The sequence below is a fragment of the Stegastes partitus genome, unplaced genomic scaffold (assembly GCF_000690725.1).
Source record: "Stegastes partitus isolate 25-593 unplaced genomic scaffold, Stegastes_partitus-1.0.2 Scaffold1130, whole genome shotgun sequence".
Lineage (NCBI taxonomy): Eukaryota > Metazoa > Chordata > Actinopteri > Pomacentridae > Stegastes > Stegastes partitus.
Window position 1 is genome coordinate 114,818 of NW_007578861.1, and position 13,854 is coordinate 128,671.

Consider the following 13,854-nt stretch of genomic DNA (forward strand, 5'->3'; position numbering starts at 1 on the left):
ATCCTGTAAACCCGTCAGGACTGTTTGCAAAAACTGAGTCTGTATGAGTTCAGGGTTATACCGCAGGCCTGCTTTAGCTCTCTCAGATGCAAACAATACTTTCTGTCTTAGGTCCATGGTGCGGATTAAGAACTGGACTGGAGTTTCCTTTACATCTTGGACAGCACGGGTCAGTGAATGATACAGTTCTGTGGCATCTTTCTCTATAAAGTGTGTTCTGAGGACTTGTCTTAAAGAACTCAGTGACAGTTCTCGCCTGCTCTCTAAGTAGCTTTTCAGTTTAACTTCAGGTGCAATGGACTGCTTCAACTACCTCACCTTCATCATAGCCTTTTCTTAATCCACGTTCAATTTGTCTCTCAAGGCTGGTGAAATTTAGTTTATCTTTTTGTCCCACTTCACCAATCTGTCCAATAATCCTGAAGTCCTTCCTGTAGATGGGATGCAAACTCATTTGTCCTCTAGTTCGGGACGACTCTCCTGAGCCTGCAGAGTTGATCAGTGATTCTCTGGTGTGGACCGACGCTCTTCTTGAGCCTGCTGAATCGCTGTGTGCCGCTGCAGTACCATCTCGTCCCACAGGGGGGCGCTCCGAGATCCTCCTCCTGGAGCTTCACGACCGCCACCAGCCGCGTTCATGGTGTTGATCAAATCATTTACGGCTAACAGCACTGACAGTCCCGTATCTTCCCGACTTGTAATGTCTTCGCGCTCCAGATAACGCAGGACTGACCTCCTCAGTAGCCGACATGATGTTTTCACCTCCTCACTGGGCTGAAGCTCTGTGCATAGCGCATCCAAGTTCAGGGAGAGTTAGCGTCACCAGCTTCCTCTCAACGTCTGCCAGCAGCGATTCCCACTCATTGTCCATGTTCGTAGTATCTAGGTTACTCACTTTATTCCGAAAAAAAAGTTTAGTTCTTTTCTTTGCAGTGACGAGCTACGTTGCTCCGGACTAGCATGGCGAGCTAGCTCACTCATTCTTCTGAACACTTCGTGAATGAAAGTTTGCTTGAACCGGGCGGAAACACCAAAATTTATGTTGCACCCTTGTAATGAACGACCGGGACCACGTTCAATTGATCATGATGATTTCCCTAAAATCTAGACATTTGGCCTAAAACCTTGTAGTAGTGCGCTGCATTTCCCCAGTTCGGACACTAGAGGGTGTAATTATTCAATCATGTTGGCAAGTTTCATATTGACTGTGATGAGAATAAACTGAGAAAGTGACTGTGGTGCTTTACAGCTCTGATGATGAGGTTCAGTTTGCTGTTTAAAAATGTGGAAAATAAGGCAGAAATGCGCAGCTGGAGGTGAGTTTGAGTTCGGGAGGTTTAATACAGTGAAAACGTGTTTCTTTAAGACCCAGCATCTTCATGAGGAGCAAGAGAGGAAGGAGGGGAGGTGGTCAAGGTGCACAGAAACATCAGGAAGACAGGATGAAGCACCAGGAAGTGTTTTCAAAGTAAGGTTTCAAGCTTTTGCTTTTTTTTTTTTTCTACCAGGGATATAAAAAGAATTTCTTATTTTTCAGAATGAATGTGTACATATGTTCATAGTCAGTCGATATATCAATTACATTATTACGCCTGTTTGCTGCATCTGTCCTGCAAATCAGTTTTTCTAAACCTTTCTGTTCAGCCACCCTTCATATCAAATGAATGTTGGCTTCAGATGGGCTTAATATGTCTGTACACAAGATATTTAGCAGCAGTGGGGTGTTTCCTTCTTACATTGTGTCATTTGAATTGTCATTAAAAGATCAAACAAAAACTCAGCTTAAAAAAGGCAGATATGAACGATTATTGTCCTCAAATAACCGTACAACAAAAATACTTTTTGTGTTTTTTAAGAAAACAAAAAACATCAGTGCCTTTTAAAACTAATTGATGGAAACAACATACGACAATAAAACAAATTATGCACATCCATGTATTTTAAAGTATTTGTAGAAGATTTATTTACGATCGTTTACATGCTAAGAGAAGTAAGATTATTAGAAACAATGAGCTAAAGCTTTTTTTTTTTTTCCAATTTGGTGTTACTCTCTAAGTTGTTGAGATAAAACATGACTGATATTTGAGAGAAATCACATTTGATCCACATTAGACAAATGATTTCTGACAGAGTGAGTATTTTGTGATTCTCAAAAACGTCTTACCCCTGATTAAAGCACAGTCCCATTTTAAGAGTACATTATGAATTTTCTGTGCATTTTGTACATTTTAAGCTGCTGTTTTCTATATATAAAAGAATTTGCACATTTCAGTATTTTTACTTACAGAATAATCTGTGTAACATCAGTGTTTCTTGAATCAGTATTTCTACTCACTGAATAAAATCTTGTACAGTATTATTGTTTTTCAATGTGTAGTATTGTTGTTTTCCACATCCACAAATAATATGTGCAACATCTCAATTTCCACATATGAAAGAATCAGTGCAAAAGTCTTGTTATTTTTTTATTTTTCCACTTCTGTTCCTTACTTTTGTGCACTTCCCCCTTTGCTGCTGTAACGCTGCAAATTTCCCCTCTGTGGTGTTGATAAAGGATTGTCTTGGTACACAACTGGCCCAATGGGACACTAACAAAATTGGTATTTTTGAAAAGGATGAAGGACAATAGAGCTGGGTTGTTATGATTTTGCTGCACCGGTACATCTAAGCGAAACTGGAGTCAAACATGTCTCCAGACTCTCGGATTTTATCGTGAACGTCATGACCGGATGCGTCCTGTGCGTAATGCGCGCAGCTCGACGCAGCAGCTGATCCGCGCCGTCGCTCCCCTCAGCAGAGAGGGAGGGGAAGGGGAGGCTGGTAACCGGGGCTGGAACGGGGATAACCTGCAGCCTCCGTCTCTCAGATGCTCTGATGGAGTGAACCGGCCGACGATGCGCGTTTCTTTCCTTTCTCTGTCCATCATGGAGAGGGTAAGACGCACAGATTGCTCCGTGTTGGATGCGGGGACCCAAAAAAAATCCGTTGCTGATGTGCGGCGGCGGCGGCGCACAGATCTTAGCCGTGCGTTAGACCGTCCAGCTGTTTTTATGGGTGGGGGGAGTGGAGCAGGGTGGGGGGGCAGTGGGGTGTTGATAGGAAATAGACGCCTCGCAGTCGGAATAAAGCCAAAAGGGCGCACCGTTTTTTGTTTTTTTTTTGGCGACATTTAGGTTAATCATATCAGGGAGGGGGAAAAATAATCCCATTGTGTAATATCTGCCGGTTTAATCTCGTTAATTAGGCCTCCATCATTTCCAGGATGATTGGCACCTCCCACCATGATGTGATAGCGGTGTGAGGAGATCCTGCTCAGCCTCAAACGCAACAAAATCGCCTGTTTCCACCTAAATTTGGGCCTTTTATTTCCTCAAGACAGCTGCTAATTCTTTGTGCCGACACCCTGAGGAGGATAAACCTCCAGATCCAGGCGGAATATTTCTAAAGATGGGCTAGAAAAGCATCCTTATTTCCTCCTGGATGCAGCCCGTAATTACAATTCATGATGACACCCTTTTTTTTTCTCTCTCTTTCTTTCTTTCCTCCACATAAATGTAAGAAACAGCGCCGCATCTTTTCTCCTCACCTCCAGGCCTGATGCTGCTGGTTCTGGATTTGGCGTTTTGTTGGGTGAAAGAAGCCACCGTCCATTTCCGTGCATCATGCGCATTCATTATTAGCATTATGGGATACATAAAGCCGAGACATGCACAGATGGATGAATTACTCCAGCGATGCAAAGTCAGTGAGAGAGAGGGAGACAGTGGTGCTGCAACGGCTCTCTGGGAGGGTTTTCTGGGGGGGAAAAAACGCACAAAAAAAGGTGTATGTTTGGTTTGTGTGTGTCTGGATGTGGCTCCATCAGGGTGGTTATGGGATGGATCAGAACCTGTCTGGAAACACATTCCTACATGATGTGGCCTCCAGCTTCTAGAAAGTCATCTTTTGCTTTCTTTTTTTTTGTGTCTGTGTCCAGGTTCTTGTGGCAGCTCAGTGAATCCTGGGCCCGGGGGTCAGAGGTCAAACCTGCACTTCTCCCTCCTCACCCCTGCACCCCACCTCACCCCTTTTCCCCCTCCCTGCCACCCTCCACCGTCTCCCCACTTTTCTCTCACTCACAAACCCACCTTCCCCCCACAACGACACTGAGAGTAAACCTCCACAACAAGCAGAAGCTTTCATCGTTCCTAAGTCTCAGATCCGGGCCTCAAGATGATGTGCGAGGTGATGCCCACCATCTCGGAAGACGGGCGTGGAGGAGGAGGAGGCGGCGGCTCGTCCTCACCGGCGGGCGGTGGAGGAGGAGGGATGGGCGGCGGGATGGGAGGCATGGGTGGCTACGGCAGCCGGGACCCTCGCGGAGGAGGAGGTGGAGGCGGAGATGAAGGAGGAAGCACGGGGAACCTGGAGTCGCTGATGGTGAACATGCTGACGGAGAGGGAGAGGCTGCTGGAGAGCCTGAGGGAGACGCAGGACAGTCTGGGGACGGCGCACCTCCGCCTACGAGAGCTTGGCCATGAGAAGGAGTCGCTCCAGAGGCAGCTGTCCATCGCCCTGCCGCAGGTACTCGGGACGCTCAGGTGGGCCGGGAGCTGCCGACCCACCTGAGAGGGTTTACAGGGTCACACAGAGCTGGTTTAGACACACAGATCCAACTCAGGGGGAAAAAAATCTGCCTCATTTTGTATGTTAAGAGGCTACTGAACCCTCTGAAACCAGAAAGGTTGAAAAGGTTTGAAGAATCAACTAATTTAAACCATTTATCAGAGCTAGAAGCTGTGTATCATCTGTGCTGGACAGCTGAACCTAATCTAAGCTTAAAATCATGACATTCCATCAAACTCACTTTATTCTACACCTAAAAAATCCCCTAAAATGAACAGTTTGTTCTCACTAGATTCTGTATATAACAAAAAAAATCTGTGTGCCTTAATGGAAGACAGATGACTCAGCTACAACAAACTGGGCTGAACTGCAGGCTGTGTTTACACAAAACAGACAGGACTAAGTATTTAGTCCAGTAGAATGCTATGGGAATAACTTAAAAATACAAATCGTGAAAGTATCTGTAGTATGTGGAGTCAAAGTTCCTCCAGTATTGATAAGAGCATTGGTCACTTGAAATAATGTTGTACATGTTGATTCCAGGTTTATTCAGTTTTTACAAAGTAAATAATCAAAGAAACTCACATTTTTGCTTTTTCTGCAGTTTGATTTGTGCCATTATCAGTGTGTTAAAGAAAAAGATAGTCAGAGTTCTTTCTACTAAATATTACATTTGTCAAAAGTTGCGATAACCAGATCCTGTAAAAAAAAAAAACAACTAAAAATTCTGCCCTCTTTGGTGCAACTTTGACGCTGTTCGTGACTCAGCTGTGAACAACAGTTACATGACAAACATTTTGAGACTTGTTGGCTCAACTGGGCTGAACTGCAGGCAGTGTTTTCACAGAGAGGACCGGAAACATGTTACAAATTCAAAAAATAGTCGTAAAATATCTATCATATTGATTGACAATTTTTCCCCCCAGTACTGGTAACAGATAAAAATGGATGGAAAATATTGCACATGTAGGTTTTTTGTTTTTTTTTCAATTTTCATTAAATAAATAATCAAACAAAACTTTCTTTAATACGATTTATGGCATTAAGACAGTGTCATACTGCACAGAAGATATTTTTGTAATTCTCTCTCTGTCTAATCATGGTTGTGTTGTTTCCATAAAGGTGCAGGACTTTATATTGCAGTGAAAAATGAGGCCACAGTGAGGAAAAAGGAGCAAAAACAGAAACTGCTCAACGTTCAGCGAGTGAAAGTGAAATAGTTCAGATTAAAGGCGTGAATAAAGGAGGGTTTCTACTGTCACAAAAAGTGCTTAAACAACAACATATGTGCTTCCCAAATTATAACTTTGACTAAAGGAAAAGTTCACTCAATCTGCTCACAGCTCGTCTGCTTTTTAGTGAGTTTCGTAGCTAAATGCAGAATATTATGGAACAAGACGTGCAATATTTACATTATTCTCACACATATTTCTGGTGTCAGAAGGTTACAATATATATTTCTTTATTCTTGGACCCACAGTGCCAGCATCTTTAGATTTTTTTGTATTTGCCAGAGCAGGAAAAATACTATTAGCCAATTAGACTTCACTTTAATAATTTGGGAGACTGTTGAGATCAAAGAAATGCAAATAATGGCGCCATTTTGTTGTAAGTTTTGTAGTTTTATACGCTGATTTCAGTGAGTACAAAGATCAATATGTGTAGTTTGAGGTATGTGCAACCACAAAAAACAAAAAACGAAGGAAATACTTTGCTGAAAACTCTTATGTGCAGCACCAACAAAATATCAGCGTGACTTTATCCTTGTGAGCAGTGACAGCCAAGTCCACTGAACATCAGACAGTAAACGCACACAAATAATATAGTCGTAAAAAAAATGACCTTTTGATATCTCAAGTAATCCTTTGTTGTGCACATTTTAAATGAACTTTCGTGCTGATAAAAGTAGGAAGCTAAGCTATTTGAAATTCAAGGTGCTTAAATGTGTGAAAACATGCTGAAAATGGACAGCGTTACATGTGGAAGCACTGCGTTCGAAATCAGACCGCCGTCAAAGTAAACAGTTGTTATCAGTAGAAGGTACTCTTGTAACAAAAGTCCTCTCAGTGAAAATGGTTCCTTTTACAGTGTTGAATTATTGATGTGTGAACCTGTAAGCAGGATTTTAATGTTGCAGCCGGTCCAGGTGGCGCTGAGTCGAGCTGCTTTACCGTCCTGTTGGGGGCGTTTAAACTGCAGCAGCCCGGACGAAGACCTCAACGGTTCTGTTGATCGGCTGAGAGAAAACGCACTTCTGTCTAACTTTATATACGTCACACCAGAGCATGCCGGTTCATAAATCAATTAGTCAACAGACAGAATTTAGATACTCGAGTTTTATTTTTCGGTTTGAACATGTGTGGCTGAATTAGTCCAATATTACCATGTAGCATTGTGAAGCACACAGTAGTTTGACGGCGTTTGAGTTGTCGGTGAGCTGGTGTGCTCGAGCTGCAGATGGAAGCTGGGACTTCATAGATCTGCACATTCAAGAGGAAGTAACAGTCTAGAGCTACAGTTAAGCCATTTTAAGACAGGAAAGGGTTGTATTCATTGAAGAAACTTCTGAACATGCAACTGTGATGAGCAGAGATGAGTTTTTTGGGGTTTCATCAATAACCAGAGAGAGACTTTAAGCAAAAGCAGTCACTGATAGAAGTTTCTTAAAAGCATATATTTACGTGTTTTCTTCATCTTCTCTGATAGAAAAAAGACAATCTTTGAATTTCTGATGGTCAGTTTGACAGCAAAAGGCATTTGCACAAACTGTCTTAGCTTCACAGATGTTGTAGAGCCCATTTAAGAATAATTTTCTGGGGCAACCAGATAGATTCTATATGGCTGCAGTAAGGGCTGTGTGATTCAGAGAAAATATCTGTATATTGAGATTCTCCTAACAGATATTGCAATTTGATTTTTTTAAAGTCAATCTTCAATTCAGTATTTGCCGTGTACTACATTTAAAACATGCGACGGAACATTATCACATGAGATACTATCAAAATGTGCTTCACACAAGGAGGACGGCATGAATTTGTAAAACCACTGACTCGACAAACTCGGCCAGACACGCAACACAACGTATATCTTAAATTGCCGACTTTGTGATTTGCTAATTGCGTTGTTTGAAATCACAATTGCAATGTGAGATGTATTTAACGCTATCTCCAATGCTGTGGCACTAAGTTCAGGTTGTTTCCCTCCATTTCTTCTGTCTATTTCTACTGCTTCTATCCTAAATAAAGGCAAATACGTAAGTAATTCTATTAGAACACTGTTTTCAAACATACAGACCAAAAGATTCACTGATCGATCCAGAAAATATGAAGTTGATTCAAATCAATAATCATCCTGAAGCTGAAACCAGGAGAGAAATGTACAATTATGACTTGGAACAAAGATGTTTTATGAGCTCATCACATGTTCAATGTGAGAGTTTACTTTGCAAACTAACTGTGGAAAAAAGATCTTCTAAAATACTCACTTAACTGTTGCGTCTAAGTTTTAGTTAATGATGCTTGATGATTGAAGCGTCATTCAGTAAATAATATGTTAGTAGTTGTTTGTGCTCGTCAATAGAAGCTGACTAGCCGCTTGCTTCAGTATGTACCACCTTTGTATTTGCAATCGTCACAGAGCTAAAGAAAAGACCTTCATGTAATCTTTGCAAACCCTTTAAGTCTGATGAGCAGAATAGACATTTGTCATGCACAGAATTGATTAAAACTCCTTTAAAGATCTGAATGAACCAATATTTTGTCTATTGCACCGAAAAAAAACTCACACAAATTCTTCTGTCTAAAAATAGAAAGTATTGAAAACTAGAGCAAGTCTTTGATCCCAGTGATAGTCTTGGCAGTTTTGGTTCCCGTCGTGCATGTTTAGCAACCATTTCTGTTTGGATTGGAAAACTGGAAAAACTGTTGAAAATCTTTTTAAAACAGAATATTTTCTAATCCAGAGGGTTTTAAAAAAGTATTTGCGCCAGCGTTTGACAAATACACGTCATGCTGAGATATTTCTCGTGAAGTTTCCACGGAATTTGGTCACAATTTTTTAGCAATTATTGAAATGATTTGCTTGTTTGTTTTGGTTCCTCATAGTTGACAGCTATTCATCATGAAAAAAAATATCCATAGCAGCTTAAATGTGCATTTTGTGGCGCTTTTACTCCTCAGCTGATCAGCTAAACCAAATATTTGCTGCTTTCTGGTGATCTTCTAAAAGGATTCTTGGAAATTAAACAAATCATCAATGAAAGCTGAAGCCAGTGTTCCATGACCTTCTGGGATTTTTCAAATGCAACGTTAATACACGTGAGGCACAAACTGGAGCTACCTGAAGCCCAGAGATGATGGCAGAATGTCACATTTGCTCCTGTAGCACAGAAGCCAATATTATCCCACATCCCAGCGCCTGAGAGCTAATCATGTTGTAATTCCACTCAATACAGAAGGGCTCCATCTCTATTTTCAGGCAGGAGTCATTGTTGGTCGCCTCGGGCCTCGATGATGCCTCCCTCATTGTTATTTTTCTCCGTCGCTACGCCTGAAATATCAAAATGAAATAACAGATGTAGCGGTTCTAACAGGGGGGGTGGGGTGGGGGGGGGAGCGACTGGACGTTAAAGGGCCACATTAGCTCACCGAGAGGAGATCAATATGGCGCACACATCTGCAGAAAAGGCACACACACCGACAGAGGAACACATGGATCCGCGCGATACAGTCTACAGTGGATGAGTTCACCGAGTTTGTCTGTGTGTGTTGCCAAGAGAGAAAAATAGAGAGAGAGAGAGGGATGGAGGCAGCGACAGCATGGCACAGAGAGGAAAGAAGAAAAAAGAAAAAACTGGTGACATGAAACACACAGAGACTAACAAATCAAGTCCATTTGCATATTGCTGCATACTAATAAGGTGGCTTCTAGAGTCTGTTTTAGATGTTGCGTATCATGACAGGGGGAGATTCAGATGGAGGAAAAAGTGCAGGAAAAACCATCAGCGGTCCATCTTTTTACATGAATAATCCCAGAATTATGATATTCTCGGTGCCATCTGCACGCAGCAATTTCCTCCCTCATCCTTCCTCTTCCATCTTCACAAAACCGGCCTCTTCCTCCTTTCAACCCTCCGATTCCTCCTCCCAGTTTCAGCTCGGAGGCTTGACTGTACACGCTGTCCTTTTCTTTTTTTTTTTTTAAATGCATTTTGGCTGGAAGAGGTGTGTGAGGTGAGGCGCCTGTTTGCTGCCGTGTGGGTAAACTGATCGCTGTTAACACGAGTCAGAGATAACAGCAGCGGCGTGCACGCATCGGTGCCTCCTTTGCATAAGAGTTTTTCAGAAAAACACACATGATTCGGCGCTCACGTGCTCCGGATCATGCGCGCATCACGCCACGATCACGCTGGAGTCGTGTGTGTGATCACAGAAACACACACACAGACACACAAAAAGCAGAAAGTTAATGGCTCTCTTTGTTGATTTGTTGCCATAGATACCGCTTAGTTACACTAAAGGCAACAGATTTTAATTGAAACTATCATGTAGCTCACCTCACAATTACACATAATTGGAGTAAATTACACAAAATCACAACAATTCCACTGGACTGCTGTCAGTTGGAAATAAAAGACATTACACGGTGCTGACCTCATCCCTGTCGCTCTCGTGCTTGTTTAACCTCCAGGATTTAACGACGGCTCTGCTCGTTGTGCAATTAAATGCAATTTCAGGTGCAGCGCGAGCCATAAACATGGTTGTTAGATTTTATATAGAGGCCTGGGTTTTTGAGGCTCCTGGACTCCAGGAGCGCTGCGGTAGATATGGCAAAGATTAGACGCCTTTTTTTTTTAGAGGGTAAGCTCCTGCTGCATTTCTGTGCAGATTTCTTTCATGTTCTGAAATCCTGCGAGGCCAAAAGTCTCAGTTTGCTAATGAAATCAAGATTTGTCAGGTTGTTCACTGTAGTTAATTGCTCTGTGGGTTCACAGTAAAGTGCAGTAAAACGCGGTGGAGGTTTTTGACGCTGCATGCTTCTTGTTGTCGGGGATAACTGGCCAAAAAGCTTACGTCACGCTGAGATGCTTCTGGTGGAGTCTGCTAACAAAATTTGCAGCAATTATGGAATTATTTGGTAGTTTTATTTGACATTTGTCCATCATGAAAGGAGAAATCCACTGAAACAGCACCAATAGAAGCAGCACTGACATCCTGAGTTATACTTTTTCAGGAAACCTTCCCTACCACTCCCCTGTGGACATTGGACTGCTAAACCAACCAGTTATACTGAATGTCTGCCTGCTCTTTAATAGTTATCTACAGGAATGATTGGAAATGAAGTGAATCCTGAATGAAAGCTAAAGCAGACATGGCACTTTTAGAGAAAACTGAAAAAGTGCAAGACTTCATTTTGCATTTATGTGCACATGTCTGTGCACTTATTGCTAAATTCTTCCAGATTAAATGTATGAGTTTGCTAATGAAATCAAGATCCGTCAGATTGTTCACTGTAGTTAATTGCTCTGTGGGTTCAAAAGAAAACTGCAGGAAAACTTGCTGTAGGTTTTTAGCGCTGCATGTTTCTCTGGGGGGCAGCAAGGTGAAGTGGTGGTTAGCATTGTTGCATCACAGCAAGAAGGTCGCCAGTTTGTGTCCTGGTGAGGACATCCATGGAGTTTGCATGTTCTCCCCGTGCAGTGTGGGTTCTCTCCGGGTTCTTCGGCTTCCTCCCACAAAGTCCAAAAACATGTTGAGGTTAATTGGTGATTCTAAATTGTCCGTAGGTGTGAATGTGAGTGTGCTTGGTTGTCTGTCTCTAAGTGTAGCCCTGTGATAGACTGGTGATCTGTCCAGGGTGTCCCCTGCCTTCACCCTAAGTCAGCTGGGATAGGCTCCAGCCCCCCGCGACCCTAATGAGGATTAAGCGGTGTATAGATAATGGATGGATGTTTCTCTGGCCAACGTTAGAAAAAGGTTACGTCCTGCTGAGATGTTTTTAGTCAAGTCTGCTAACAAAGTTTTGCTAGTTTTAGTCCCTCTTACTCGACATTTATCCGTCATGAGGGCAGACATCCACTGAAACAGCACCAGTAGAAATCAAAATAGCGTCAACATGTTGAGTTATAGTTTTTCTGGAGACATTCACTTGTCTGTGGATGTTGGATTGTGAAACCAACCAGCTGAACTGAATATTTTGCTGCTTTCTGACAGTTTTCTGCAGGAAATAATGCAATAAAAGCTGAATCAGACATGGCAGCTTTAGGAAAAGTGGGAAAGTATAAAACTTCATGTCCAGTTTTTGTGCATATAGTTGTGCATTTAATGTTGTTAAATTCTGTGAAGCAGTTCCTAATAAATTAATTGCAATGTCGTATTGGACAATTGTTGCAGTAAAACCTCACAGTTTGAGGTCATCTTTCTGCCAAAGTTGTAACATCATGCTGAGATATCTCCAGTTAAGTTGCTGTTGAGTTCGGCAACAACATTTTTATTTGCTTGTTTGCGTTCTTTGTGGTTTAAATGTATCCATCACGAGGGGACAAATCCATTGAAACAGCAAAATATCAGTGAAGAGCAGCATTAAAATATTGTGTCTTTTCTGCAACTTTTACCCCTCTGCTGAACTTAGATTGTAAAATAAGGCAAATCTTCAATGGGAGGTGAAGCCTTGTTGGGAAAAAAAGTGCAGATATGTGTGCGCTTTATGCAGTTAAATTCTGTTAGATTAAATGTTCCATCATGTTAATGAAATCAAGATTTGTCTGACTGCAGTGTTTGAAATGAAAAACCTGGCAGTAAACTTCACAGTCTGGACTCCTTCAAACTAGTTTTTTATTATTTAGGATAACTGGCTAAAGGTAAAGGAGGTAACATGAAGGCTCATCCAGCCAACATTTCATATCCATGCAGGTAAAAATAATTAAAGCAGCAACTGCAGGAATAAAAACATTTGACCAACAGTACAGATTCAAAGCTAAGATATAAAATGTGAACCTTTCCCTCCCCTGCTTGCTTGTTGCTGATCCCTGCACCTGTATAACCAACGACTTGAACCACATTTAGGGTGATCTGTGGGAAACAAATGAAAGTTGAGGCAGCCTCCTGCAGAGAATGTGGGAAAGTAAAGGCTTCTTTTCATGCGCACATGTTTAAATTCTGTGAATGAATGTGTGATTTTTGTGATGAAGTCATGATCTGTCTTTAGTTAACTGCACTGTGTGAGGTGATGGAAAATATGGACTGTAAATGTTACAGCCCAGATTCTTTTTGTTTGCTTTTAAGCTTTGTGATGTGTGTTTCTTATATTTTGGGGGGAAACTGGCCCAAGTTGGTAGAGGTTACATCCTGCTGAGACATTTTCAGTCTAGTTAACGTAGAGTTTGGTAGTAAACCTTTCAGTAATCTTGACATTTTTGTTGGTTTTAGTCACGTTTAGCCAACATTTCACACCCATGCAGAAAAAAACAATACATTAAAGGAGCAATTGCAGGGGAAAAAAAAGGCCAGATGACCAAATGTGAAACCTTCCTTCTTCTGCTTGCTTTTTAAGGGTTCTTCCACCTGTACAATCGAACCTAATAAACCAAGTCTATGCACTGATCTGAAAGCACTGTGGGAAATAAAAGAAATCCACAAAACTTAGCTGGATTGTTGTGCATGCATGTATTTGTTTAGTGCATTTAAATTATGTGAATGAATGTTTTCTAATGAAATCAAGATCTGTCTTTAGTTAACTGCACTGTATGAGGTTATTACAAAATATCCTTTGGTTTGCTTTTAAGTTTTGTTGATGTGTGTTTCTTATTTTTTTGGGGAAAACTGGCCAAAGTTCTAAGAAGTAACATCCATCTGAGACATTGTTGGTCGAGTTAACATGGAGTTTGCTAAGAACGTTCTCAATATTGTGACATTTCAGCCAACATTTAGCAGCCATACAAGGAAAAAAATCCATTTAAAAAGCAATAATAGGAATTAAAATGTTTTTAATAACAGTAGAAATTCAAAGCTGAGCAGCCAGAAGATAAAATGTTTACTGATTCCTCCACCTGTACAACCAATCACTTAAACCCAATGTTTGCACTGATCTGAAAATGTTGTGCAAAATGAAAGAAATCCCCAAAATGTTGCTGCGTTTTTGTGCATACGTGTATTTGATTAATGCGTTTACATTCTGAGTTTTCACATGAAGTCAGGATCCGTCTGTAGTGAGGTGATGGAAAATATGGAGCGCCAATGACTTTTTGTTTGC

At 41.5% G+C, this 13,854-nt stretch overlaps 2 protein-coding genes across 2 annotated transcripts in view; one reads left to right on the forward strand and one right to left on the reverse strand.

The window, feature by feature from the left end:
• The window catches only part of LOC103368193 (uncharacterized protein C9orf117 homolog), a 14,511-nt gene extending 13,640 nt beyond the window's left edge, over positions 1 to 871 (reverse strand). Inside the window, exon 1 of the mRNA XM_008296472.1 lies at positions 771 to 871. Within this exon, the coding sequence (XP_008294694.1) occupies positions 771 to 871 (101 nt within the window). The remainder of the gene's footprint in view (positions 1 to 770) is intronic.
• Positions 872 to 4,212: 3,341 nt separating this feature from the next.
• The window catches only part of LOC103368186 (liprin-alpha-3-like), a 36,039-nt gene continuing 26,397 nt past the window's right edge, over positions 4,213 to 13,854 (forward strand). The window contains exons 1-2 of the mRNA XM_008296465.1: positions 4,213 to 4,294; positions 4,388 to 4,563. Coding sequence (XP_008294687.1) covers positions 4,213 to 4,294; positions 4,388 to 4,563 — 258 coding nt within the window. The remainder of the gene's footprint in view (positions 4,295 to 4,387; positions 4,564 to 13,854) is intronic.